This window comes from Pyrgilauda ruficollis, unplaced genomic scaffold, assembly GCF_017590135.1.
Source record: "Pyrgilauda ruficollis isolate IOZ18807 unplaced genomic scaffold, ASM1759013v1 scaffold3, whole genome shotgun sequence".
In the NCBI taxonomy this organism is placed as follows: domain Eukaryota; kingdom Metazoa; phylum Chordata; class Aves; order Passeriformes; family Passeridae; genus Pyrgilauda; species Pyrgilauda ruficollis.
The window spans coordinates 19,105,760-19,133,076 of NW_024524377.1; the positions used below are offsets into that span (position 1 = coordinate 19,105,760).

Consider the following 27,317-nt stretch of genomic DNA (forward strand, 5'->3'; position numbering starts at 1 on the left):
TTGCAGTCTGGTGGTTAGGGCATTTTCAGGAATGAAACACTTATGCATCCATAAGGTTACATATTTTGTAGAAAAGAGAAATCCTTCCTTCCTTCCTGAAAATTCATACAACTTAAGTAAGAGTCATCTGTTACCATTCACAAATGACCTGAAGTACAAGCAGCAACACAGAAAGAGAACATGCATATTGTGGCACTCTCTTTGAGAGCCATCCAACTCTCAGTCTGTCCTCACTGCTATTTTTGGCTCATTTCCAAACAAAACACTTTGGAACCCCCTCTTCCAAGAGACTGTTACAGTTCCCCCAATCAATCTTGCAAGCAGTTTTGACCAATGTAAGCAAAACTCCTCATGGGCAGTTAAAGGAATCTGTTTCCATAGAACTAGGTACTGCTGATGAACCCTGGTCATTTCTATGCAAGAATGATTTCATTAATAGCATTTTATCCATGGTACTGACAAACATGACTTGAACCTAATGGCACATGAACCAGAAGTGAAAAATCTGCTAATTAAATTGTGCTTATATGAATTATAAGAAGGTAAGAGACTCAATGTGGATTACAACACATGCTCTGTGTCCTGTACATACCAAACACCTGCATTCTCAAACTATTCAGTAAGTTATTACACCAACAAAATATAACTAATTACATTTTGCCTTCTCTCATCAGGCAGAAAAGATGGCTCAAGTCACCATTACCTAAGATTTTTCATTCACTGCTGACAAATAAGTAATGCTAGAACACACATCACAGCCCAGCTGATTTACACAGGCTCAGAACTAACTGAAGAGCAGGCAAACTCAGTAACACCTAAGGAAAAAGAACATTAACAACAGGATATAGTTACCAATTTCCAGCAATTTTCTGTAAAAAAAAAAAAAGGCTTCTTTTACAGATGCTGATAAGTTAAGAGTTCCAGCCTGCTAAGTTATTGATCTCTCACTTAGAAACTACAGGTGGTTTCCATTTAGATAAATGCTCTTCTTAAACATAGCCTAAGTCCCCCATGATGTCCCTCAGAAAATCCCACTGCTGATCTGGTTTCTACAAAATGCTTTCCAGCAACCGATTAAATAATTTTGACTTTAAAACTTTATCGTGTACCTGAATATGCTATCCTACAATGAGTTCAAGGGAACTTTCAGTTAATATTGCACAAGACTTTCCTGATCTAGACAGCAATGGGATTTACTCAGATTTAGTTCAGTAACCATCACTTGAGCAGTAAAGATCTAAATGAATGAATTTTATCAATCTGCAAAGCACAGAACAAATTAAAGCAATCTGCTGACAAAAAAGACACAGATCCTGAAGTATAATGTGGTGCTGGAGTTGAAGAGGGGTAGCTGCAATTTAGATATTATCCTACTTTGAGATAAATTTTAAGGCACTTTTGGTTAAGTTTGAAAAGGACATCCAAGATAGATCCGAAATAAGAGAAACATTTGTGGTTGCAATAAGCTTTGTGTTTGTGAACACATGTGCAAGGCAGCTCACAGGTGCAAACAAGGAATGAAACAAATGCTGACAACTTTTTAAGTAGTTTGATTAATCCCTTCTCTCGACTCACTCCTGCTTATAATATCACTTGCTTTTAAGCAAGGGAGGAAGCAGAAATGTATGACTTTAAAATCACCTTTTCATTAAGATTTTCAGACAGGCTGATTCCTATCAGCCAATGCAGTCATTGGGTGTAATTACTTACAGTTAGGCTGTAGGTTAATTACCTGAGGTTTACAGTGCTTCTTCCTGAGTACTTCTTTTAGTTAGTCATGTAACTTGAAGTAGCAAAACACAAATAATGGCAGTGAGGAGATTACTGGGGCACAAAATAAACGAAATAAAGAGAAAATTGCAATTTCCTCTACCACCTCGGTGGAAATTATTTTGAGGCTGGACTCCAGTGTCACCTGAGGCACATCTCCTGGTCAGGCACAGCACACCACAACCATGGCACCAGGCTGGGGAACCTACGGCTTAAGAGTGCTGGGTACGTACACCCAGAGGCTTTCAAGCTACTTGTGAGTTAGGACAAAAATCACTGTTCAAATTACATGAGTTTGACATACTTACACTAAAAAAAAGTAGTTCTAAATCTAAGGTGATTAAGCAGCACTTGAATTAAATTTAGAACAGAACATACACAAGAAAAAAGCTTCATTAAAGCTTTTATTAAGTTACTAAAATTTCTTCAGATGCACTATACACACAGGGTTTTTTTTGTGCAATATACTCACCACTCCTAAACACACAGTGTCCCATAGCTTTTATTAAGTTACTAAAATTTCTTCAGATGCACTATACACACAGGGGTTTTTTGTGCAATATACCCATCACTCCTAAACACACAGTGTCCCACAAAATATTAACTGCAGTTCACAGAGCAACTCTTTCTGGCTTCCATGTCACAATTTTCATGTCAGGAGCTACTTGTTGAGATGAAAAACATCTCTTTTCCATTAGAAATTAGAATTAGCAGACCTCATCCTCTACTACCTACTTAGTATTCATAGATAGGTAGGGGGAAATACACCTTTCTGCTTTAGTTCCTGCTGAAGTGAATCAGTCTACAGAAAATACTCTTTCCAGTTACTAAACTGGAACTAATCCAATCATTAGTCTGTAAAACCTTGCTTGAAAGTATCTGTACTGTGGGACAACAAAATTAAAAATCAACCATCTCCTTTCTGAGAAAGCTACACATGGGCATAATGTAACAAATGAGTTTTCACTGAATATTGAGAAATTTATAACAAACAAATAAGTAGTTTAAATACATACATTGAATTAGTAACATAATATAAACAAACACCTTAAAATCACAAGCATTCAAAATTGTGTTTAATATATTAAGGTTTCTGGTTTTTTTAGTATCCACAGTTTCATTCACACCAAAAAGCATGCAGTAGTAACACTAAAGCTCAAAGAAATCATCTCTATCATTTGGCAACAACATAGCAGCTTTTACTGTAAGTTCTTAGAGCCCACCTTCTGTGTACAGTCTATATCATTCAACTTATTTATTGTCAACAGTCACATACATGCCACTGCTGGAGAAAGAAAAAAAGCATAGGTTACAACTTCTGCCAGTGTACCTTAATCTATTAAGTACAGATTTACCTGCAGATAATTGTCTCTAAATTTTTGCCTATGTGATTTCATTTACAAACATTTACACTTCCAATTAATACCAGTCAGCTTCCAGCATGGGCTAACAAGGAACAGCACAGCAGTCCCAACGAAGCTGAGGCTCTCCTCTTTTGGAGAGAGGAATGGATCTTCAAGCAACAGACAGTACCTGAAGATCCCAACTCTTCCTCCAATGGCAGAACAGCGGAACTAACTCACACCAGCAATGCCCCTGCAACAGAGTCAGTGTCGCTGCAGCAGAGCAGCCCCAGCTCCGTGGCACAGACAGCAACTGCCAGCCCAGCCCTGTCCCTCTCCTGGCTCCCAGCAGGCACCAAAGCAAGATCGCTTTGTTCTCTCACACATTATTTCAGGTAAGTCAAAGTCACCCCTTTTTTCTTTTCCCCATCTCCCAGCGATGACTGCAAGTCTGTGAAACTAAGTGTAACATATGGGAAATAAAAACCCGAATGCTTTAGATTTTGAAAGACAAAATCTTGAGGCTAGACAAGAGTCCAATTTAAAGAGAATTCACTGTTTATAAACATTCTGTGTTCACAGATGGATTACATCTACTAATCCAAACAAGTAGAAAATTACCAAAGAATGTATTACATAAAGATGAAGAACAAAATCAAGACTATACAGAGAAATTAAGACATTTAAATTACAATTCAGTAGCCTATCTTTGTGACTACAGCCTTCTTTTCCTGAGTTAGTCTGAGGCAGACAAGCACAAACAGCCCAGTTAAGTTACCTCAGTCTAGTATCCTACTGGACTATCACTAATTATCTCTGCTGTATTACTCTTACAGTGAAATACAAAAATCATATAAGCAGCATAAGTGAACTCAGAAGCTGTAACTATCCACTAACGCCCACATGCTTTAAGTCATACATGTCTGGAGAAAGTCAAAAGACCATTCAAATAAAAGCTGATTATCCAGCTTGTTATCAAACTCAGTATATTTACTGAATAAAGACAGAAAATATATTATTTTCGTTAATACTTTAGAGTGATGAGTTGGGAGGAAGGGAAGGAGAATTTGCTAGTCAGAGAACACACATACAAGTATTTACAATCTTAGCACTCCCTGTGAAGATAGATGGCCAAAGGTAGGGTGAGGGAAGAGGTAAAAATCTCTTTGTCTCTTCAACTATTAATATGGGAGTAGCCATTCACAGCTAAGTGAGAATAAAAAGGGATTACTGACATGACCAAAGCAGCACCAACAGTACAAGTTAGAAGAAAACTGTCAACAAAATTTAAAAGCTATGTCATTACCTCTGCACAGTCAACAGTCTGAAAGCTCTGTCTCAAATTCAGCAGTTTTAAGATCCATGCAGTAACCATCATGCTTAACACTGACTTGAGCAGGAAAAACAAGATAACATGTTATAACGATCCACCTAAACAAACAGCTTCATATTAGTGCAGTATTTAAAAACTGCACAATAGTTACAGATGGAAACTCAGACCTGAAAATTAAATTGCTCAGACCTGAAAATTAATTCAGAAAATGTATTTTTGGTTAGCAACTAATTAATCTTTTTTAACTGGGTGAGATCTGGCTCTAAAACTGAGGCCTGAGAGTTGGAAAAAAGCACACACATACACGCTAGTTTGCCCTATGATTTATGTACACTCACTTGATTCAAGATACCTCTGCAAGTAACTGCAAACTAAAATTAATGAGTCACAAGTCCCTATTTAAGTTTCTGTTTTCTGAAACCACCTTAAATTTTGCTGTTCCCACGTTGAACATAAGGTGGTTTTCTGAAACCACCTTATATTTTGCTGCTTCCACATTGAACATACACAGCAGATTACAGTCAATAGCAAAAAAAAAAAAAAAAAAGTGACAAAATTAACACACTCCTGGAATAATAAAAGAATCAGGAGAGACTTACAAGTAGCAGAGTCTATTGAAAGGAGAGAAAATCAGGCACAAAAGACTGCCCACAAACATACTGCCAAATAACTGAGAATGAAGGGATAATGACAGTTATTTGTTTATCTTCATATAGCACATACAATATTCTGAATGTTTCAAAGTATAGGGTGGAAATCTTTCAAATGAGCAACCTTATGACAAGTTAGATATGTCCACTACTGTTTGTTTTCCGAATCTCTTCAGAAGATCCTCCATGGCACCTGGAAGCAACCACCTTCAAAGGCAGGAACACCTAGCACCAAATGGTGCTGAGCAATGACTGAGAGCTCCTACATTTACCAGTCTTATAAAACAAAGGTCACATCAGGGGCATGGGAAAGGTAAAATCCAGGTAGACACATAATTTCACATTCTAAAACGGATGTCAGTAACAAACTTCCAGATATTATAGTTGCATTAAACTTTTATGAAAAGTTTTGGTTCAGTAATACTATTTCAGCTGCCTAACCGCAGAAAAGTATTAAGAATTACCTTGGAGGTTTGTGATACTGGCACAGGAAGTCAAATCTGTCATCTGGCACAGGTACTCGACTCTCATTTGGATCAATAGTACAGAAAGGAAAATTTTCCGCTGCCGCTTGACTCTTTGTTAACACATTGAAAAATGTTGATTTCCTATAAATGACATACAAACACTCTTAAAGCAGTTCAGTTTAGAAGCATTTAAAAGTACTGGATTAAACCACATTTTAACCCAAAGCAATACGGAGTTTCCCATTTACTTCAACAGCACTGACCACTCCCCTGATTCTAGCAGAAGACACATGCATCTGGAATGACCCAAGGAAACCCAGTGATGCTTACCTCTCTTCCCTACCCTTTAAAATTCCCCTAGGTATGGATATTGTACACACACGGTAGCCAAAAAAAAGTTAAGTCAAAAGCCATGCACACTGGCTATTTCTTATTTTCCTCAAGCACAGTGAGACACCCGTAAAGATGCTAGAAACTTTTTTTTAAACTAGTTTTACCATGACTCACACTTTCCACACGTATGTTGTTCCTTAATATTTATTTACATTGTAACACAATTTCAGTATCTAAGCAATAAAAGTCAACAATGAAAAGAGGAAAAAAACTGGCACAAAAGGCAAACCACATCAGTTAATCAGTTACCAATAATGTTTTGTGCATACAAAAATACAATTATACTTCACCAAACTATTTTCATCCTTGTTAAGTATCAGTGGCAACAAGCCTACAAGTACTCTACCCGGGAAAAAAAGAGAACACTTTCCCTTCAACCAAGCAACAGATTACTTTGTTAGCTGGCATTTATTAAGCCAAAAGAGCAATTCTTGATTTATTATCTCCCAAATTTTCTACAATAAACATTCAGGTTGTTGTGATTATCAGAGCTGCTCTGCATACAGCCAACATGCTCAAAAGTCACTACCAATTTTCTTTGAAAGTTACATCATAACATAACTGAAAATGCTATTTATCTCCACTGACATGCAGTACAATGCTACAGCTAATTATTTCCTTTATGGAGTACATCTTACCTACACCCTGAAAAATAAAATAAATTATAACAAAAACATAAGAAAGCAGCATTTCCAGCTTTAAGACACGCACGCAATTTAATTTGTTAAAAACTTAAAGACTGAGAATGCTGAGACCTCCTCTTAGTAAACAGGATACAGAAATTAATACCAAAAAATTTTGTATGTATATCCTCCAGGTAATCAGTTCATCCTCCTTTTCAAGCACAGCTCCTGCGAGGAGCCATAACAACTACAGATGAGAAACATGACAGAAATCAATTATTAACATTCCATCATCTCTTCCAAACTGTCACTCAGGCTTGTCTCACTGAGAAGTCGTCTCCTTCTCTGAAGAAGTTTCAAGAAAGTCCTCTTCACTGCTACTGACATGGAATGATTAACCCTTTCCTGTGCACAACATCCCAAAATATAAAAGGAATTTGTTGTGCACGTTTGCCTAAGTATTTGCATGAAAACATGCATCACACATACACAACAGTGGAAGTAAGAAAATAGGAGAGACAAAAGACATAGTGTTTGATGAAACTCAGCAATTACTAAGACTTTTCCTTTCTTTGAACCCTTCCCTATTATCTTGTCCAGACTCGTACACACCTGCCTATCGCTGCCAGTTTTGCGTCCCTCCACCTGCAAGTATTCCAGCTAAAGATGGACGAGCATCACCGAGCAGTCAGACTTGTGTCCCTCAGCTCCTGCCCGCATGTCTGCACCCACACGGCGCCTCAGGTCCTGCCGAGGGCAGGGGCACACGCGGGGAGAGCGAGGAGCCTCCCCGCCCGTCCCCGAACACCTACCCCACGTTCGGCAGCCCGACGATCCCGATCTTCAGGGACGTCCCGAACCTTCCAATGATCGGGTGCGACTTAACCCCGTCGCCTCCCTTTTTCGGGGGCATCTGCAAGCACAGAGGAGGGCACACTGAGCTCCCCGCGACACCCCCGCGCACCCTCCACGCCCCGTCCCCTCCCCACACGGCGCAGCGGCCCAGCCGGGGCCTCCGCCTCCGGGAAGCCGAGGAGAGGCACCCGCGCGGCGGCGGCGGCGGCCGGGGGCCGTGCGGAGCTCCTGGCGGCCGGGCAGGCGGCGGTCCCGGCCATAGCCGAGGTTCCGGCTCACCTCGGCGCGGAGCCGCCTCGGAGCAACAGCGTCAGCGGCCCCTCGCACGCGGACGCGCCGGCGGAAGGGGCGGCGCAGCCGCGGGGGAAAGGTCGCGCCGGGCGGGAGGAGCGAACCCCCGGGCCCGCCCCGCCCGCGACAGCGCGGCCCGAGCCCGGCGTGGCTGTGACAGCACGGCCCGAGCCCGCCCCGCCCGCAGTGACTGCCCGGCGCGGCCCCGGCCCGGCCCCAGCTAACAGCTCCGAACGGCGGAGCACCCGCAGTAACGCTGCTCGCAAGTGCGTGCGCAAATCGATGAGGTTGGAAAAGACCTCTGAGATAATGGAGTCCAACCTGCACCCAAACACCACCTTGTCAACTAGACCATGGCACTGAGTGCCACGTTCAGTCTTTCCTTAAACACCTCCAGCACCTCCCTGGGCAGCCCATTCCAATGTTTAATCAGCCTTTCTGTGAAGAAATTTCTCCGCATGTCCAGCCTGAACGGCTGAAGAAGACCATGTCCTTTAATCCTGTCACTGGGTGCCTGGGAGAAAGGGCTGAGCCCTACCTGGCTACAACCTCCTTCCAGGGAGCTGTAGAGTGATGAGGTCACCCCTGAGCCTCCTCTTCTCCAGGCTAAGGTCCTGGTCTTCTGTTTGCCAACCCATCAATCCTGCAACAGAGCAGGAAGCACTGGAAAGGTAAAATAGTCCATGCCCAGAAAAGTGCCATAGGATTTTTGAATTCAAAGGCGCGCTGGTGCTTAGGCACACCATTAGATTTTTGTGCATGCTTATCTAGATAAAAGGCATATGGTCAGGAGGAGACCCTTGTAAACAAATGGTGATTGATTTATAGCATTTACATGGCAAATTAATAAAATAATCTAGGAATAAAATAGAGACGTTATGAACAACAGATGAAACATTTAGACTCTATGAAAAATTAATTGTAGAATATGTTACAGAAGTCAGATCAGGACTCTTCAAAAAAATTAGACATTTTCTTGAACTCAGGCTCTGCTTCTCTGAACCCCTAAAGACAGGCACCATCAAGTGTTGCCTGCTAAGAAAATTGAAGGAGAGAAGGCAGTAAAAACTATTCTTATAGCATGCCCTATTTAAAGTCCATAAGACAAAATTCTCAAAACTTGAAAAACACAAGAGTGAAGGAGTCAAGGTGAGAGTATCATCAGATATATATCACCTCAGTCACAGTAAAAGGAATATAATGTTGAACATATTTTAGAAATTTTTTTAAACAAAAGACACTGTTACTAAGCTTAATCTGAAACTGTACATAAAAAAGTCTGTTACAACTTTTAGATTTCAGTGACATGAGATTTCTGCAACAATAATATTGAGGAAGAGAATGCTGAGTTTTCCCATTAGTATACTGATAATAACAGTTCTTGCTGGTAATATATTTATGTGGTCTTTCTACTGTCTTAAAATATATCACTATAAACATAAGAGGGGGAAAAAGTATATCTATTTCAGATTCAGATACAGTTACTTAGTTATTGAATAAAGCTAATGCATTACTACACCAAACATTCAGTAAAATTGAAATTAACAGAAGTTATTATAAACTCAGCACAGCCCCAGCACCCTTGACATCCATAAATTACAATCTTCAGTAAACAAATTTAGTTTTCAGGAACAAAATGAAAACATCATTGTTTTCCATCCTTCTAAAGTTCAAGGCCCTTGACTTGTCCTGAAAGCAGCGTTTTGCAGGACTATTTCACAGCAACAGTACAGGATGAATTTACCTAGCTCTATTAATAAGGCCACAAACTTTCTGAAAGACTACTTTTGGAGAGCTTTTCTGCTTATTAAATTTTCCCACAATCCAACCATCTTGTCAGACAATTTTGTTGTCCAATCTAGGCACAATTGCTCTCAGTAGACAAACGTCTTCTTAAAATAAAAATACTTAACTTACCAGTTTGTAAGCACAACACAGGCGTAAGGCATAAGCAGGTTGATACATGAAGGAGTGTATGTGTGTGTGTTTGTGTATACACAAAAAATAAAGCCTACTATAGGTATAATTTTGATTTTAGCTGTTGGGGGAAACAGCTGAACTGGAAGAGAAAAAGAAATTAAAATCCTGCCTACTTTTGTTGCTGTACTTCAGTGTGACCACATATGGTACCAAAGTCAGTGATGTGTGTACAAAAATGTGTAAGTTTGAATATAAGTTTTTAATTTATGCTCTTCATTTAACATACTGTAAAAATGGCCTGCTTCTCCTCTTCCCTCCCCCCTCTCCCCCTCCATAGCTGCTATATCTAACTTACTGTTAGCACGGCCACTTCACTAAATGCAGATACAGGACTTCAAAGCATATGATTCTTTCAGCTAGAAATTGACTCATGACCATGTAACACTTCATCTTACATGCTTTTGATTTCAAGTTGCTTTTAAAGTCAAGGTTTGCCTTATTTGGCTGAATTTTCTATCCAAATCTGTCATAATGCTGAAAACCTCATTTTAAACTGGCATACATAGTTTAAACCATAATAATCTTGACCATATTACATAAAAAATGTGTTTTATAAGTTTAATGGAAAAAAACACTCACATCTAGAAGGCAATCATCTCAATGTCAACTCTCCAACACTGAAGTACTGCACAAATACAGCTTATTGTACAGCTGGATCATGTGCAGAAGCCAAACAGCCCTGGAGCAACTCTACCTGATTAAAAGCAATGTTTAAGAGACAGTAATAAAACAAACAGTTTATTGTTTCTGCCACCAACAGTCTTTGCTTTCTGCTGCCCAGAACATATATTTACAGCAAAGTCACCGTTAACTGCAAAAATAAGCGGTTTTGTAGAACTGAAAGAATAAAGACAGAGCCCCTGATCCTTGCTGTGACCAGGTAATATTCAGTGCAGCCCAGGGGGTGAGAAGAACACAGCTGCTTTTGTACACCCCAGCTTGGAATTACCCAGGTCCCTGCCACTTGAAGGGAGCCAGATGACTCCCAGTAATAAATACACTCAGTACTAAAAAGAAACACTACTCAAGGGCATGGTCTAAACTAAATGGTGTTCATTGAGTTCTGTGAAGTTTAAAGGCAGTCATCACACAGCTGAACTGTTCTTGAATACAGTATTTTTAAACGTTATATTCGGTAAGGTTCAACAGTGTTTGTTTTTCTAGCTGTGGATTTGGCTGATCTCACAGACAATCTGAAGTTACTCCGTTCTTTATACACTTATATTCATACTACCCTTTGCGTTTTATATTTATGCATTTTTATTCTTTTGTATTGTCATAACTGTCCTTGTTTTAACGGTAACATTGTTAATGGTGTTAGTGCAGCTCTAACGATGGGCAGGGCTGCTGTGGTGGCATAAAACATCTCTCTCACCCCTTTCTGTGGCATCCCAGACATTTTCAGTCTGGAAGCATCTAGTGCTAGTGCAGAACAGTCTGATTTGCCACATATTATTAATATTTCTAGATCATAAGACTGGAAATATCAGCTGAATTTCATAACTTTAACATGGACAATGTCACTAACAGGCATAATGCATACTGAGATGTTCACAGTGAGAATAGTGAAAGAGATTTACTCACAAGAAGAGAGAGGTTCCATAGTAGGACAAATACCAGTGAATTAATAAAATTTCAGTTCAAGAACGACAGGTCTACTTTAAACATTTCAGTACCTTAGCAAAATAAAAGTACTACTATAAAATAAAAATATTTTTTATGATTAATACTAATAAAAACAGAGGAAAAAAATTAAATTGGGACTGATCACAAGGTGAGCAATACTAGGATTTTTCTAGGCCTCCAAGAGGCCAGGACCATTCTAGCCTGACCTTTTCAACAAATAAACCACATGACACGAAAGAACTGTTAAAACAAAATGAATGATAATGGTCTAATAAAAAGATGTAGATTTCACTTTATTTAGTGTAGATGGTAGCACTGAATTGTGTATTAATCAAGCTGCTTGATAGTTGAACAACAAACTATGAAAAATGAACGTAAGTATAAATACTTCTCATGCCTTGAAGGGTATTATTGAATATGAAAGAAAATCCTCTAATTTACAAGTAGGGAGACTTTTGTCTCTGAATTTGGACTATACATGTATACTTCAAAAAAAGAAAGCAAACAAAAATTCAAAATCAGCCCACCCTGCACGAATGCTGACTAGGAATAAGCCCACAGGAGGACTTATTCTTGAATCAGTTTTTTGCAGTTTTTGAGCAACATTCAGCAGCCTGGGACACACTGGCAAGAGAGAAACCTTAGGGAAAATAAAATTACTTTTCTATAAATGTCTCTAAACTCTACATTTTGTGTGGGGTACAAGTTTGAAATTACAACATCAAAAGCTAAAATAATGTAAGTTTTGGCATTTAATGTAGATTTTTAACTATGTGCAATTAAATGCCTATGCAAGAATAGTAGATTCTTGCTAGCTTTCAAAGACATTTCATCTTTCTCTTCTAGGGCACAAAAATGTTTGTTATGTAACTACTTAGGACAGATAAAATGACTTAATTTATTGAACACAGAAAAAAAAAAGGACGGAGATCTGGATAGCTGAACTTCAAAACATGATCTCAGGAAAAAAGCCACAAACCTCATTCTGGATCTAATGCAGATTGAGCAGTTATATTCTAGCCTCATAAGATGCATTGTATTTTGATGGAAGAACAAAATGAGATACCTAATAAAGTATGTTAGTTAGGTGATAATGATACATTTTATACACTACATATTTGCAAAATTACTGTAAAATGAAAACCAAACAAAATATTGAAACACATCATGCAGCAATTCTGGAAATCTTTAAAATTTTTTCCATATTATATTTATTCTACCTCTTAACTTCAGATTGTAAAGTATTTTATAACCTGGTAAATTCAGATAAAAGGGATTAATCATAGTCATCTACATTTCTAGAGGCCTAGAAAAAGAGTTACTTGTGGGAAATAGTTAGGACAGTATTTGCAAAATAGCAAAGAATTCTTTATGCTCTGGAAAATCTGCAGCCTTTACCAGGTCATCCAGAGTGCTCACAAAAACTGCATGTATGGCTGGATGTGGAGCCTGGTGCACAAAAAGGGGGTGGGACATGTTCCTCTGGGCTTATTCATTAAAGCCCCAAAGCACATCAGCCCTAGAGAGATGGTAACAGGGATACAGACTACTCCTTCAAGATGGGATTGCAGAGGAAAATTGCATGAGTTTACAACTGCAGTGAGCTAGTTTTGCCTCATGAATCTATACTGTTTACCATGAACAAATGAGTGTATACCTCAGTCCAATCCAGGAACACTGTCACAAGTAGCACTGCACCCTTAGAGAAGGTGGGGTGACAGTTTCTGTTCTACATTAGCATTACAGTGACCTCCGTAAATACAGTGGAGGTTTATTCTACACAATGCTTCAGTTTACATGTAAATACTAATAGCATACTGCTGATACTGCATTCTTGTGGTTATAATAAGAATCCAATAATTTCTTCCTCATAACTCAGCTACTATATTACAAAAATCCAATAAAATCTATTTAAAACTTGGATCACATATATATCATTTTGTTTCATTTCAGGGTAGTGTTCTTGTTTATAAGAAAAAGTCACAATGCAATTATGCCTCACTTGTGTGTTCAGGAGAGGACCTCTTAGCTACTTTGTAATTTCATAATTCTCTATTCAGAAAAGCGTAGAAGCTCAGCAAAGCTTCACTCAACACCAATATTTTCCCCATAATTTACTTTAAAAAGTTGTTCCTAACTTTCTATTCTCAGCTGTGCAGTACTCTCATCTGTACATGTGGGATTTGCCACATTTTAATTTAGGAAACAACCTGTATATGCACACTATTGGTGGTGCCAGCATAAAGCAAGAGTCCACAGCAACTGCAGAGACCCTGGCAGTCCTCCTCTCTAAAGGTGCCTTGTCACAGTTGCTTTGCACCCACCATCATCTGGCAACAATTGTTCAGGTGCCAGTGCACCTGACACAAACCTGTTCAGCAGTCAGCTTCCCAGTGCATCCCATGCCCTGTTGTCCTAAAGGAGAGCTACATTCATGTCCCTGTCAGGAAGAGATCACTGTCCTGCCCTGCTAGTTGCTGCTCTGGAGGATGCACACAGCAGGACAGGACTGGACATGCCAGAAGTGCCTGCTGAGCAGCCAAAGCTTGAGAACACCTCTGCAGAGGAGTTCTGGAAAGACAATAAAATCCTATTACCAAACACTAAGAAATTACTTATCAAATGATAAAGATTACTATCACCATGTTAAGAAATAATACATGATCATAGAAATTCCATTGCCTCACAATTGTAATATTTTGTGGGTGCAACCAAAGTTTAACTTAACAGCATGACTGCTTGGACACAGATTTCACTAAGGATTCAGAACCCAATTAAATTCTGGAAAGGGATTTTCAGCCACAGTTTAACTACTGGCTGTCACTATGTAATTTCTGCCCCAATGAAGAAACACAGGAGTATGGCCTACCACAAATAACTGGTTTTCTGCCAAATCTAATCTACATTATTTTTAAACTTCTTCCAGTATTTTTTATACTGGAATTATGTACTTTGTAAGGCATATATGTATATATTTATATCTCAGTCTCCCTTTTAAACCAAAACTTTGCTTTACAAAGTATTTTTATTCTTCTCAATAGCTTTATTTAGATCATCACATCTTTACTACAATGCAAAGAAAGGTCTGTGCATTGGCAGGAAGCGCATTGAGAACCCTAATGTGGAGAAGAACTACTGCTGATCGACTGTGAGAAGGCACTGAAATAACATCAGTGACCTGCTATGAGAAGAAAGACTTGGCCATTCTTGTGACAGATGAAAAAAACCTTTAATAGTTTAATTTTTTACGTGAGTGAAACAGATTGATAGTATCTCTCTTTATAACACTGAAATTTTGCCTGTCACAACGAATGTTCATAGGAAGAGCAATCATTATGAGAAAGGTACTCACTTGCTCTGCTCTTGCGCTAAGGATTCTGCAATATTTGACATGCCAGTCACAATTTACAGGGCTCCTGACAACATCACCCAAGAAATTACACATTTGTGTTGGTCTTTGTTAAAAATCAAGTTTTAAAGTGTGCCCCTTTGTTTCTAACCATAGGCTCTCTGATGAGAAGTGAATACAGTTGTCAGCTGGTAGGGTAAAATTTTTAGCATCAAGAATATGAGAATCTCTGAAAGATCCATGGCCTGTACTCATAGCTGTCTAATAGGAGTGGCCAGCTTAAGTAACTTACGAAGGGAAGTTTATTTCTAACTGCACAGAACTTTTACTGTCAAGTTACGTATAAGTTAGTCTTTTTTAATTTCAAGATGGGCAATAATATTTTCTTGCACATAATATAAACCTAAAGTGGAACATATTATTAAGGATTTGAGGTATCTAGCTCTTTCAGACTACTTTAAAAAAAAAAGTCAAAGACTGCTACTTGAAGTTATACAAGATCCCTTTAAGATATTTGTAGAACACTGGACATGAGAAAATATTCTTCTCTGCTTATTTTCCTAAATATCTCTTCTATGAAGCATCCTTTTATAATAAATGTACGTGCTGATAAATCTTAAAAAAGAACTACAGAAATATTAATTATGTTGTGATTGTTTATAGTTTTTCCCGTAATAACATCTTGTGTGTATTCTGTTCATTTTTGGGAAGGTCTTATGATCTAATCTCCAACCTATTTAAAAGAAAATGCTTTGTGTGCCATTTTGTACTCATGGTCATTTGGAGTTCTATTTCAGTTTCATTAATATTGATGGAACTTGTCTCTGCACTCACTCTCAGCAGATTCTTTGAAATTAATCTTCAGCATTTACTGTGATTTGTTTCTGTTTTCTGTTTCATCCCTGAATCCAGCTCTTCTCTACTTAATTGTGTTTTCTTTATTTTTATCCACTTGCTATGACGGTTCTACTACTTGTGCCACTGTGGTGTGTCAGTCCTTTATGGGATCCCTGTTTCGTCTCTGCCTTTCACTGTGATTTTCCATCATTATGGGCCTCTTGAATAAAAATGTAGCCCTTGTTTCTGACAAAGTCCATGTTCCTTTTCTTTCTGTGTGATTTTCCATCATTATGGTTCTTAAATTTCTTGAATAATGATATATACTATGAACAAATGCATGAAGCAGTAATGGCTTCATCAGTGTTTTCTAAAATATATCTGCAGCTTTTAGAGCATACAGTGCTACAGCAAAGTCTGTGTCATGTTTGTAAAAGCATGATTTTTAAAGAGTATTTCGTAGGCTATTGATGACTACACTGCTCTGCATTAAAAATTTGCCTTCTTTCAAACATTATTTACTGCTCAGGATAATGGTTTCAAAAAGATAGTTGAGGAATAAGTATTAGCATTGAACATCTTTGTTTAAAATGGTAATAACATAAACCCTTGGTAACATTTATAGCAATACCACTATGTTATGGGACTAACAGAATTCTTGTTAGGCATTTTACATTAAGGATGTATGAACAGATGTCAGAATTCTTATTAAAACAAGTAAACATTTTAATTTGAATCAGCATATCATAATAAACAAATAATCAGAATAAGTGTTTTATAAATATATCTGCAAAAATGTGATAGAAGTTGTACTTCAGTACTAATTAGTTACAGTAGCGTTATGTCAAATCCATGATGAAAACCAAAAGTGTAAAGACATTTAAAGTTAAACATCAGTTCACCAATTTAAACAACAGAAATCTTTAATATGCCATAATGTAAACTGAGGTAAAAATAGGAATCAAAATATTATAAAATATTTCCTACCTTATTTGATAGTGGTGGCAAAGTAATTTAGTCCACAAAGTGCTTTAATGGTTTAAAAGGGGGGAAAATGTTAATTACAAAACACTTACCAAGTATGTCAGTGATTTCAGCATTACTTTTTTTTTAGCATAGCCTGTAAAATTATATCCATTAGTATTTCATTCTGGATAACAGATGGAAAGCTTGAAGGTCTTAAAGATCTGGAGAGGCTTGCCAAAGCACATCATCATTTCCAAAAACATTTATAATGGTATTTACAATTGGCTAGAGTCTCTCACACGAAAATAAATGGGTCTTGTGGTAATAATTAGAGAAAACCTGGTTCCTACGTGTCCTGTTTCCTTCCATTTGAAATACAAGTATTGAAATTCCTTGAAGTTCTCTAAGGAAGCCAAGTTTGAAAGGCCCCTGTTGGTGGCTCCAGCTAACTGCTCAGGGGCCACAAACACTGTCCCCTTCTCACCAGGGCAGCTGGTGGCCTGGAGCAGGCGAGCCACCCACAGAACTCCAACCAGGCACAAAGGGTGACAGCAAGACCCACAGACGTGGGAACAGCTTCCCCATAATACCTGAACAAAAAGAGCAATGCAGGTTTGGCAATGGCAGCCTAGGTTAGCCAAAAATCATTCACTGCCAGAAAAATCAGTAGTGACAAAACAGTGTGTGGTCAAGCTAGGTAGCCAAGTGACAAAAGACTAGAGATTAGATCACATGATCTTTATAGAACTAGGAGCTAGCACACCTACAATCTCACACCTGAGTGTAAACGTACCTCTCAACAGACAACAAGTCCCCACTGACTCTCTCCCACATGTCTACTCGCAGCACCTGATGCCAGGTGACAGTCCTGCCCCAACACAGGCAGCCAAGCTCCTCAACAGGTGGAAAAAGGTTGTCATGACATAACTGACCCCTTATGATTCACTCGGGGTCCTGACTCAAGCAGCTTTCAATAACTGACACTCCTTACCTTGGTGCTTTGATACAGCTGAAAATGCTTTTATGTCCCTCTCAGTTGATCTTCCAAAGAATCAATGACTGTTTAATAATGTTTGTATTAATGATTTCTTCTCACTCCATTCCCTTACAATATGAGCACAGTGCCTCAGTGACAGCTATTTAGCTGCACTGCTGGTTCAGTGAAAAGCCTTGGGAAGATCACTAATTTATGATATGTATCTGCCAAATGATGATCCCACTTCAATTTTCTTCCCTCACAGTGTTTTGCAGATTGGAATGCGTAGGTAGGTGGCCAAGTTTGAATAGCTGTGTTATGTTAGTTCAGTAACAATGAAGTATCATTTTTTTTGGAGAATGTTAGTAACTGGTGTATGGCCTGACAGATGCACCTGAAACATTCACAGACTCTGGAAAAGGAATCTACAGTCACTCACAGAGCTGTCTCCAGCCATTCTAATGAGAAGATGAGATTGTTTTGCAGCACAAAGTGGGAGAAGACTTAATGGAATCAGGCACAGTTTCAGTGGTACCTCTGCTTCAATAACCAATTTCTGTCAATTTATACCAAATTTTCTTAAGTAGATGGTTGAGAAAAATATCACTATTTTTTATCTTCTAGGTAAAAGGTACTTCTCTTTTCATTTTATCTGGGATAAGTTTTGAAGTAATTTCTCAAATGCAAGTTTCAGTCCATCATTAAATAATAACTTGAATGATTACTTCTCTTTTCGTAACTCTTACACTGGAAACATACTTGCCCTTTCTGAATCTGCAAATTCCAGTCCTCATCATTCTTTGTTTCAGAGTAGTACTAGCACAAATAGTGACTACTGTCCCAATCAGCTTTAACTCCTATTACAGAACACAGACGTTACAAAATGTTTCAGTGTATCCAATATATATATATCCAAATAATTCAGCAGACTCAAGATGACATTCTTAATTTTACTATGCAAAGAGACAAACCATGTCTTGTTTTCAAAGCAAAAGAATAATTAAAATACACAAAAAATATAAAGATTCACATTGTAAAAAATAAGCTAAAAATGAAGAAAATATACTTCAGAACAAAAATAGAGGCTCACACATTCACCGCATCTTTCACTGAATAAAACTCCAGATGATTTCACAGATGAATCTGAGATAAAGTTAACCACTTTCACTGCAGTTATCTGTGACAGGTCTCACGTTGGCTAATGTTTTCTGCATGATCCCAGCAGAAACATGGGCTACTTTTAAAGGCATTCAACAATCAAGGAAGATTCTGAGTGACTGAGTCCACCCAACACAAACCTCAATACACTTACCAACTCACATTTCCCCATAGGAAAACAGTAATCATACTTTGCCTATATCTTCTGCATATTTTTGAATTATTTATGTGAGGCAACACAGGAAACATCCTATCAGCTCACTCGCAGTCTCACAGGTCAGGTATTCAAGGGAATTAGCAATAGCAGCGGCAACACTTGAGAACTCACCTATCTGCAGGGCAGGCTAAGAACTCCTATTGATTCAGGTGATTTCAAGTCTCTCCTGTTATTTCTTCTGTAATTTCTGTGGGGTTTTTGTTCAGTGCTTGGTGCCTCGCTGGATTTCAATGAGACTGAAATAGCATTTGCCTCAGGAGTCTTTCAAGCTTAAGATTCCCACTTCTCTGGAGAGGTGTACTGTGAAGCACAAAATGCCTGAGAACAGCACTCAGTCTAGAAAGAGATGATGGTCAGCAGTGTGAGTATTCACCTCACTGCTGTGATAACACGGGGGGTAAATGACCTCCACAGAACTGAAGCTATGTCTGCTATCAGAGTGGCAGCTGTACTAGCCACAAAACTACCTGTAATAGCCAAATTTATTAAAAAGTACTTGTTGTACTAATCCCAGCCACCTCCCTAGTCTGTACCTGAAAGTATGACACACCATCTACTTCCCAAAGCCAGGAGAGGAGTAAAGCAATTAAAAACAGGATTGGTCTCTTATCTAGCCTTATTACACTTAGATTAGCTTCAACTCTTCTGAAAGAGATTAAATGGAGACTATTTTTAATGTTGATTCCAAAAACTGCAAAATAATTCTTGAGATTTAGTAATACCAATCCACAATTAAATAATTTGCAAATGCGGGCTAGACATAGTAGGGCTTGCTGAATGAGGTCTTTTATTCACATTGTTAAGATTCATGCCTACATTGATCTGAAGACGGAATAACTTTAGTTTTATTGTACATTTTCCATAGTGCACTGCTGAAAGCATATTCATATTGCAACCACTTTCCATCACTAATAGAGAACTGCATTTGGAAGTATTTTCCTCAGACTGATGGATCAAATGCAAAACTGCTCAGAGATATAGGTTATGAACCTTTCCCACTGAACATCTCTATGGCTACCCATTACTTCCAACCATTAAAAACAACAAAGAAATGTTGGCAGAATTACAGGTACACTTCATCTTCCACCAGTGTTATGTCTGGACAGTTGCAGTATTGCAATGGCATGGTACATGGCAGCTTGCATATTCTAATGTTAATGTATTCACATTGAATAGTTAACTACTTTGCATTTTGCTCCCGTAATTTTTTTTTTTTTAATCAATGCTTTTGGCTTTTTTAAAATCCCTTTCAACTTACCCCATAACAGAAATTAAAGTTACAAATTTTTTCTGGTTTAGAATTTAAAAGGCATATATGCAAATGGGGTATAGATGTATGATGCCAGAGTTGGGTAGGTCTTTTCTCCTTTTCACTTAGTAAAATAAATACTTGCATGCAAACATCAGATCCCACCCTAGCACTAATATATACAACTAATATGTAATTACTATGGGATTTGATGCAATCCTAATCTAGTGGTAATGAGGTTATAAATGAGGTGGGATTTTCAAATTAACCCCTCAGTGCAGGCCAGTACAGCATCTCTTAACATTAGTTCAAGTCCTGTCATGGGAAAGACTCCAAATACGGCAGTATTTTGCTTCCTTAGACAGAGAAAAACTTCTTTTGGCAGAGTACTCTTTTATGAGGAACGTTTCAACGTTGAGAAGAGTATGAAACCCTATAGGAAATTAACTACAGTGAAAGGTTCTGAGGCCCTAAGACTGATTTCAGTGTGAGCATTGCTCTTCAAGACTGTCATACTCAACTAGATTTCCTGAGTTTTATTATTCACATATTACTACATTAAGAAATTAGGCTAATATCCCCAAACTGTTCTCTGCTGAGAAGTCAATGTTAACCAAATCCAGGACTCTGCAGAGTCATACAGTATGTACATTTAAAAAACAAAGCAACAACAACCCAAACTCCCTATTCTGCTGAAGGATCATCCTCTTCAACCACGAATTTAGAGGAATAGTTCTGGCACAAGTAGAGACAGCATATAATATATTCCTAAACAATAGTTTAATTGGCTTTATACAACTATTTTCCTCCTGCTCAGATATTGGTATGCCCCCATTCCCATTCCCCTAACCATGTGGAACACATACTCTTCTGCCACATGTTAGATTTCAAACTTCATATTATTTAAATACCGTGACACTGTATGTTATTAATCAAAATCTCAATATTTTGGAGCTGTTTGTTAAACAATTTTCTACCATCAAAACCTTATAAAATCACAATCTGAGTACTCAGCTGCCTTGAAGATCTCTTCAGAGAACACTTCAAAGAGGAAGTTTTTGTAGAGGTCACTTAACTATATTCAACCCTATAAATACAAAGAAAGATTTTTTTGTTTTAAAAAATTGGAGAAAAAAAATGTTATGTAATTGTTTTAAATGGTTGGACTATTTAAAAAGTCATGTTAAAACAGTTACATTCCATGATGAGACTTGTCTTACAATTTTGACATGCATAAGCTATAAAGCATGCCTATTATTAATTTCAGGAATAGTTTTAGGTACCTACACTGAATTAAACTGTCACAGTTGATGTAATTATTAAGCAAGATTATAGACCACGCTCAGAAGTTCAAATAGTGCCCATTTCAAAAGTCCTCTCAGTAGTTATGAGTCCAAGAGCAACCTACCATGGCTGGTCACACACCTAGAGAGGGGTATGAAAGCTCTTTCTGTTTAAAGCTTGTCTTCTCGACCCTAGTTACAGCAGAGTGGTATGAATGCAAGAGATTTTTGTTGTTAATAAATTTACTGTACCTCATTAACACTTGTTACATGCACTTACAACCAATGTGGAGCATAAAAGAGGAGCATGCAGTACTCTTGATTTCAAAACTCCAGATTTGTTGCCTGTATGTAATGATCTCAGGTTGAGGAACCTCATTTCAGCAAAGCAAATCTAATGGACAGTGTGTGGATGAACATTCTTAACATTATCAGTCAAACTGCAGGCATCTGTAGTACGACTTTCACCTTTTTATGTCAAATCACGTGTGATCAAAATGTGTCAGTTAAACCTGACTCAGCTGTGTTCCTACAGCAGAAACTCCAGCAGATAGATTAATGCTGGACTTATTGCATTCTTAAAACTGGAACTAGCATTCTTAAAAGTCGAAATACATACAAGTGTGTATGTTTTTAAATACACTGAAATATGGGGGGAAATAATTTACTTACAGAAATATTTTCAGCTACATATTAAAAAAAAGTCTGAATCTCATCCTATCTATTCCGAATTTTAAACAGAGCAACAGGATTTGTGATGCTGTTTTCAACACTGCTGTCTTCAGGTTCACCCCAATGTTTTATACCTTCACAAACAAACAGAAGATTTGATGTTATGGCAGTAGTCTCACTGAAGCCTTATGACCAGATAACCACTTTATTTTGCAGTGTTATTTACACTTGTACAAATGTGGAATGTCCTCTCTGAAATTAATTTAAACTACTCTTGCGAATGTAGATTTACATAAAAGAGTATGGAAATTAAAGTACACTGTTTAGCAACACTGTTTTAAGATTTTTTCAATATTATTTTTAGCTAGTACAAAGAAAATACGGGCACACACATACACACACATCTGGATGTGCACAGTTACACACCTTCTCTAGAAAAGTAGCATGCCCTGTGGGCTGGCTAGCTGCTACTCGTTCTGATCCAGGTAATTAACACAGAAATAACACATAGCAATATTTTCTTCTCCTCTGAGAAGTTTTATATAGCATTCAAATATTTCATGGAACCTTCTCTAATTCTGCAGTAAATGCTTAAAAAAAATTCTAACAACTTACACTAAAATATGGTCCTAGGTGATTATAAAATGAAAAACCTGATTATAAAATAAGCCTTGCAAAAATAAATAGTTGTGTCTCTGTTTCCAGAAACAAGATGGTATTAACAGATAAATTATTAAATATAATAATCTGGACATGTTATCCACATTCAAGTGTGTGTCGGGGCTGGAAAAGCAATTATTTCTTAGTCATGCAAATTACTTGAATTCAAAATAAAATTGCCAGTGTTGCTGGGGCAGCGGATTCCTTTTCTTTCACTTTTACCAATTCTGATTGAAATAAACTGTCTGATAGAGATAAATCACTTTCATCTGCAGCATTTACATTAAAAATTTAGTAAAATACATGCTACAGAATCGGAGAGAAATACTGGCCTCCTAAAGGATTTTCACCTCCTTTCTCCCTTCTTTCCCTTGTCATGTTTTTTGTTTTTGTTATAGGTATGGCTCCAAGGTCTGTCTCTTGGTGCTTGGTACACTATTGGTGCGTTAAAGGAGAATCTTTTACAGTCCTGTCTGAGACAGTTTCTCAGGGTGGGTCACATTCTGCTGACAGGTATCATGCTTCTTGTCTCCTAGCAAATGATCAGTCTGGAGTCTCATCCTAACTGATATTTGCTCTTTGGGGATGGATGAAAAACCACAACATGTTCTATAAAGCTCAAATTGGCCTTATCAAACAAAACATCTGCTAGATGTGTGAGTGACTTGTGACAGCAGGAGACATCAGCACTGGCCTCCCCAACAGAAGACAGTGTTATTAATGGAAGCTATTATGGAAGAATTCTGGCAAGATTTTTTTTTTCCAAACAGCTAAAAAAATTTAAAGAAAAAATATGTTGTTATGGTAACAGCTATTTGAAAAATACTGTAACAATAGGCAATTCAATATCAAACTACCAAGCTGTTAGTTTGACTATTTGGTTTTCTTTTTAAGCAGTTTATTTACAGAGATCCCCTCCCTCTCCCTTATGCAGTTGCAGTGTGAGTGTGCAGACACTCACACTTGCAAGTAAGGTAAGGCACCATCTGCAAATAATTAGTGTTTGTAAAATTTCGGTCTTGAAGCTGCAAAATTCCAGATACTGCGGGTTTTTGCACACCATTAGAACATCTGGTGTTATATGGGCTCAGTCCATCCCTCACATGACAATAAACCACATATTGCACCATCTCCAGTTTGTACTTTGGCACAAAGAGGTGTTCCTGTGCTCCTGTTGCTTCATGGAATGTGACTAGTCAATCTGTGGGTACCACAGCTACTCCCTGGAAAAATGCAGTATTGCATCTCTGTGTTCTGGAAATCAGCACTCCCCTCACTCCTGGGAAAGGAGGGTTTCAGAACAGTCTGTGGAGTTAAAGCATTACACAACTTAACTTTCCAAAGCCTGCAATTGTATTTTATACTTCACACCTTTTTAGAAAATTGAGACATTTCCTCTGAACAAGCACAAGTTTCTATGTGCACTAACTTCAACATCTTACTTTGAATAGGAGCATGAAATTCTTACTCAGATAAAGTCTCTTTTGAAGTTAGTGCATAATTTGGGTACTGGCTGAAAGGTCTGGATACTTGATTTCACATCCTGGTGTATGTACAGTGATAATAGGAAAGAGCTGGAGGACACTGCCTGCTCTTCCTCCTAGAGCTGAGCTTTCAGCCACGATATTTACCAAAAACCAGACTAACAGGACACATTGACACATTTTTCCACGTCTCAGGTGAACAAACCTTGGAGCTTTGCTAAATTTCCTCTAAAATACATCATGGAGGATCAAGTTACACTGTGTTAAGTACTGCATGGGAATTGTGACCATCCTATTCCTTAATTATGGAGATGAGATTTTAGAAATGTGAAACTTGCATTTTGTTTCCCAGCTTTCAATCCCTCTGAGGTGTATAATGGTCTCCTACAGAGAATCACATTTCAATGAGAGTAACTAGCACATTTTATCTAAAAAAATTACAAATAGAGGGGTGTGATGATAGAGATTTTGGCTTCTATTTGTTCTGTTGTAACTGGGAATTTTGCAGTCATGTTGTTTTCTAAATAGACAAATATTTTTATTGTCAATAATAAATTTAGTTACGTTCATGTGCAGTAAAAGCCATGAGAAATATTAGATAACAAAAATCCACTACAGCTTATTTTACATCACTTTGCAAAAGAGAAAGTGAGTTATTTGTTCTCAGCAACAATCCAAATTCAGCAACAACGTGCTCCACAGGTCCTACTGACACTCATCTGCATATATGGGAATGCATTTGGAAACTGAGTGCAAGTGGTGGTATTTTCTAACCTCCCCCTCAAAATCCCCTGAGCATTTCAGACATTCCACTCAAAATGATTTTTTAATGTGGGACCTACTTACCACATTTGTTTTACATTAGAAAATGCTGTATAGGTTGTTTACATATGGAAAAGTCAGTGGGAAGAGATTTCTGTAACTGTTCAGAAAGAAAGATTGCAACGTTATTGTAACAAGGACAATTATGGACAGACACAGGTAATAGCTGTTTAGAAAATGTTAGGAGCATTATTGTGGATAATAGACATTCTTTTCTTAGCATTGCCCTCGCCCAAGTTTAATTTTCCATTGGTGGTGTCCACCTAGATTGCTAAAGACAGCTGTAGTCTTCTCATTTACATGAAGGTAACAAAAAGTTGACTACTGAGTTGTCCCAGGTGGAGTTCATCTGTACAAAGGTCTGAAACTATGAGGGAATACCTAAAATGTCAGATACGTCCAACATCTAGTGCTGCAGCAAATTATCACCTCCACCAGGTCACAAAGGTCAAAATAATTTCCAGCTCTATTTTCTAAAAGCCATTTTCATTTAATCTGTCCTTTACAAATGGTAAATTTAATGAGAACTTCAGGAATAATTCAAACTAAAATTAAGAAAAAATACCTTGATATATACATGTTCAATTCAAATATATTTTAGTAAGCAACATCGTGGCCACTATTAAATTAGTTCTCAAATACTATTGAAATAATAAGTATGCTCGCAAAGGAAACCTGCTTTCTTTTAAAGTGACTGCATGCATTATTCCAGCTTCTTCTGATAATAGCACATTTAATACCGAGGCTAAGATGCAATCAATCTTTTTTGTTGGAAGAAGGTGTTATATTGTACTCGTATGCTTATACTCACCTAGGAGTTCTAATCCACTAAATTAATCCAGCCTGAGGTTCAGGAGGGCTGCTGCTGGCTTGGCCTCCACTGTGCTCTTCTCGCTGGCTTTGCGGAGCAGTGGGGAGCAAATCAGGTGAGAGAGGGAGCAGGGGAAAGGAAGAGCTCTGTCTCTAAACAGACACTGAATTAGGCTGGAGTGAATAGCTGACGTCCTCTGTAATTATACACACATTGAACCCTTTATAGTTGACTTAAGTTACTTCAAACTGCATTGGTCTGGCCCTCCATACTGATTAAAAGCAGCATCTATTTACCTTAACAATAAATGTGGAGATTAGTAAAAATTCACTTGATCACAATAAGAAGACAGATAATTAAAGGGCAATGCAAGCCAGATTGGAATGTAAGGGCCTGAAACAGCATATTAGGAAGCATAGGCTGCTTTTGTATATGTATAGTTAAGGATTGCAGAAATCCCTTCAAGTAGACTGCTTTTGTAGCAATACTTAAAGTAGAGGAAGGCCAGAACATGTCCTGAGGAGACTGGCCCAGCAACTCTCCCAGGCAAAGTGACAAATACAAAGCTCTGGAAAAGGAAAAAGACTTTAAAGCACAATGTGATTAAATGGACAATCTCTACAAAATCTTTGAAAGAGGCCTCCAGATCTTTTATTCTTCTTTGATGACTTCTCCATGATAAAGTTTAAGGTAAGCAGGACACACTGCTGATTCTATGGGTAAAGCTATCGACAGCGTAGGGTCTGCAAGAAAGGGAAGAAGTGGGTTTAGTGTAAGACAGACTCAACAGAAATGCTCTTCTCACAACATAAACGCTCTTCTCTATGTGGGATCTCCTTTGGGGAAGGGGGGACTGTCCTTATTCCTACTGCAACTCTCATTTGGTTTTACATAGTGGACATTGTGTTTTAGTAATCGCTTGCTAGCAAGAAAGAAAGCAGCTGATAACCAAATAAATGAGTAGTATCAATCCCATATGGACAACTTGGAAAATCAGGAATGGCTGTATCCAGGTTTTGTAGCAAAAGGGTGGTATCTCTTGATAGAACTTGACGCTCATTCCTTGTTTCTTTTCTTTGTACTCATACTGAGGAGCTCTGTGCTTACCTCCTTGCAGAAAATTATGGGATAAAACAGTGACTTTTGACAAGCATTGCAGCAATTTCCAGAGAGCGGATTGTTGCTGAAACACAAATAGTAATTGGAATCTTACATTAATAACATTCTCTCTCGTATGATATTACAAAATAAATTTCCAGCTGAACCAAGACTTACAGATGTTTTGGCTTTTTTTCTAACAAACACTGTCGCCAGTTACACTGGTCCCATTAAAGTCATGTTTTAAAGAATGGCTTAGTTAGTTCACGTGTGGGGTTTTGTTTCTCAGTAGTTTTCATTTGAAGCATGTCAGAACTGTTTAACACCAAGCCAAAGATTCATTCCGTCACTTTGTATGTATAGAGAAGACTAATTTTGGAGTGCTAAGTATCAAGGTAAATAAG

General features: G+C 38.0%; 1 protein-coding gene across 2 annotated transcripts in view; it reads right to left on the reverse strand.

The window, feature by feature from the left end:
• Positions 1-7,829, reverse strand: part of OLA1 (Obg like ATPase 1) — a 92,283-nt gene extending 84,454 nt beyond the window's left edge. Inside the window, exons 1-3 of one of the 2 annotated variants that reach the window (XM_041473260.1) lie at positions 7,714-7,829; positions 7,392-7,492; positions 5,561-5,704 (exon numbers count right to left, since the gene is read on the reverse strand). In XM_041473260.1, the coding sequence (XP_041329194.1) occupies positions 5,561-5,704; positions 7,392-7,492 (245 nt within the window). In that variant the 5' untranslated portion in view covers positions 7,714-7,829. Of the gene's footprint in view, positions 1-2,993; positions 3,056-5,560; positions 5,705-7,391; positions 7,493-7,713 lie in introns of those variants that run through there. The other variant, XM_041473261.1, reaches the window with a different exon arrangement.
• Positions 7,830-27,317: the final 19,488 nt, after the last annotated feature.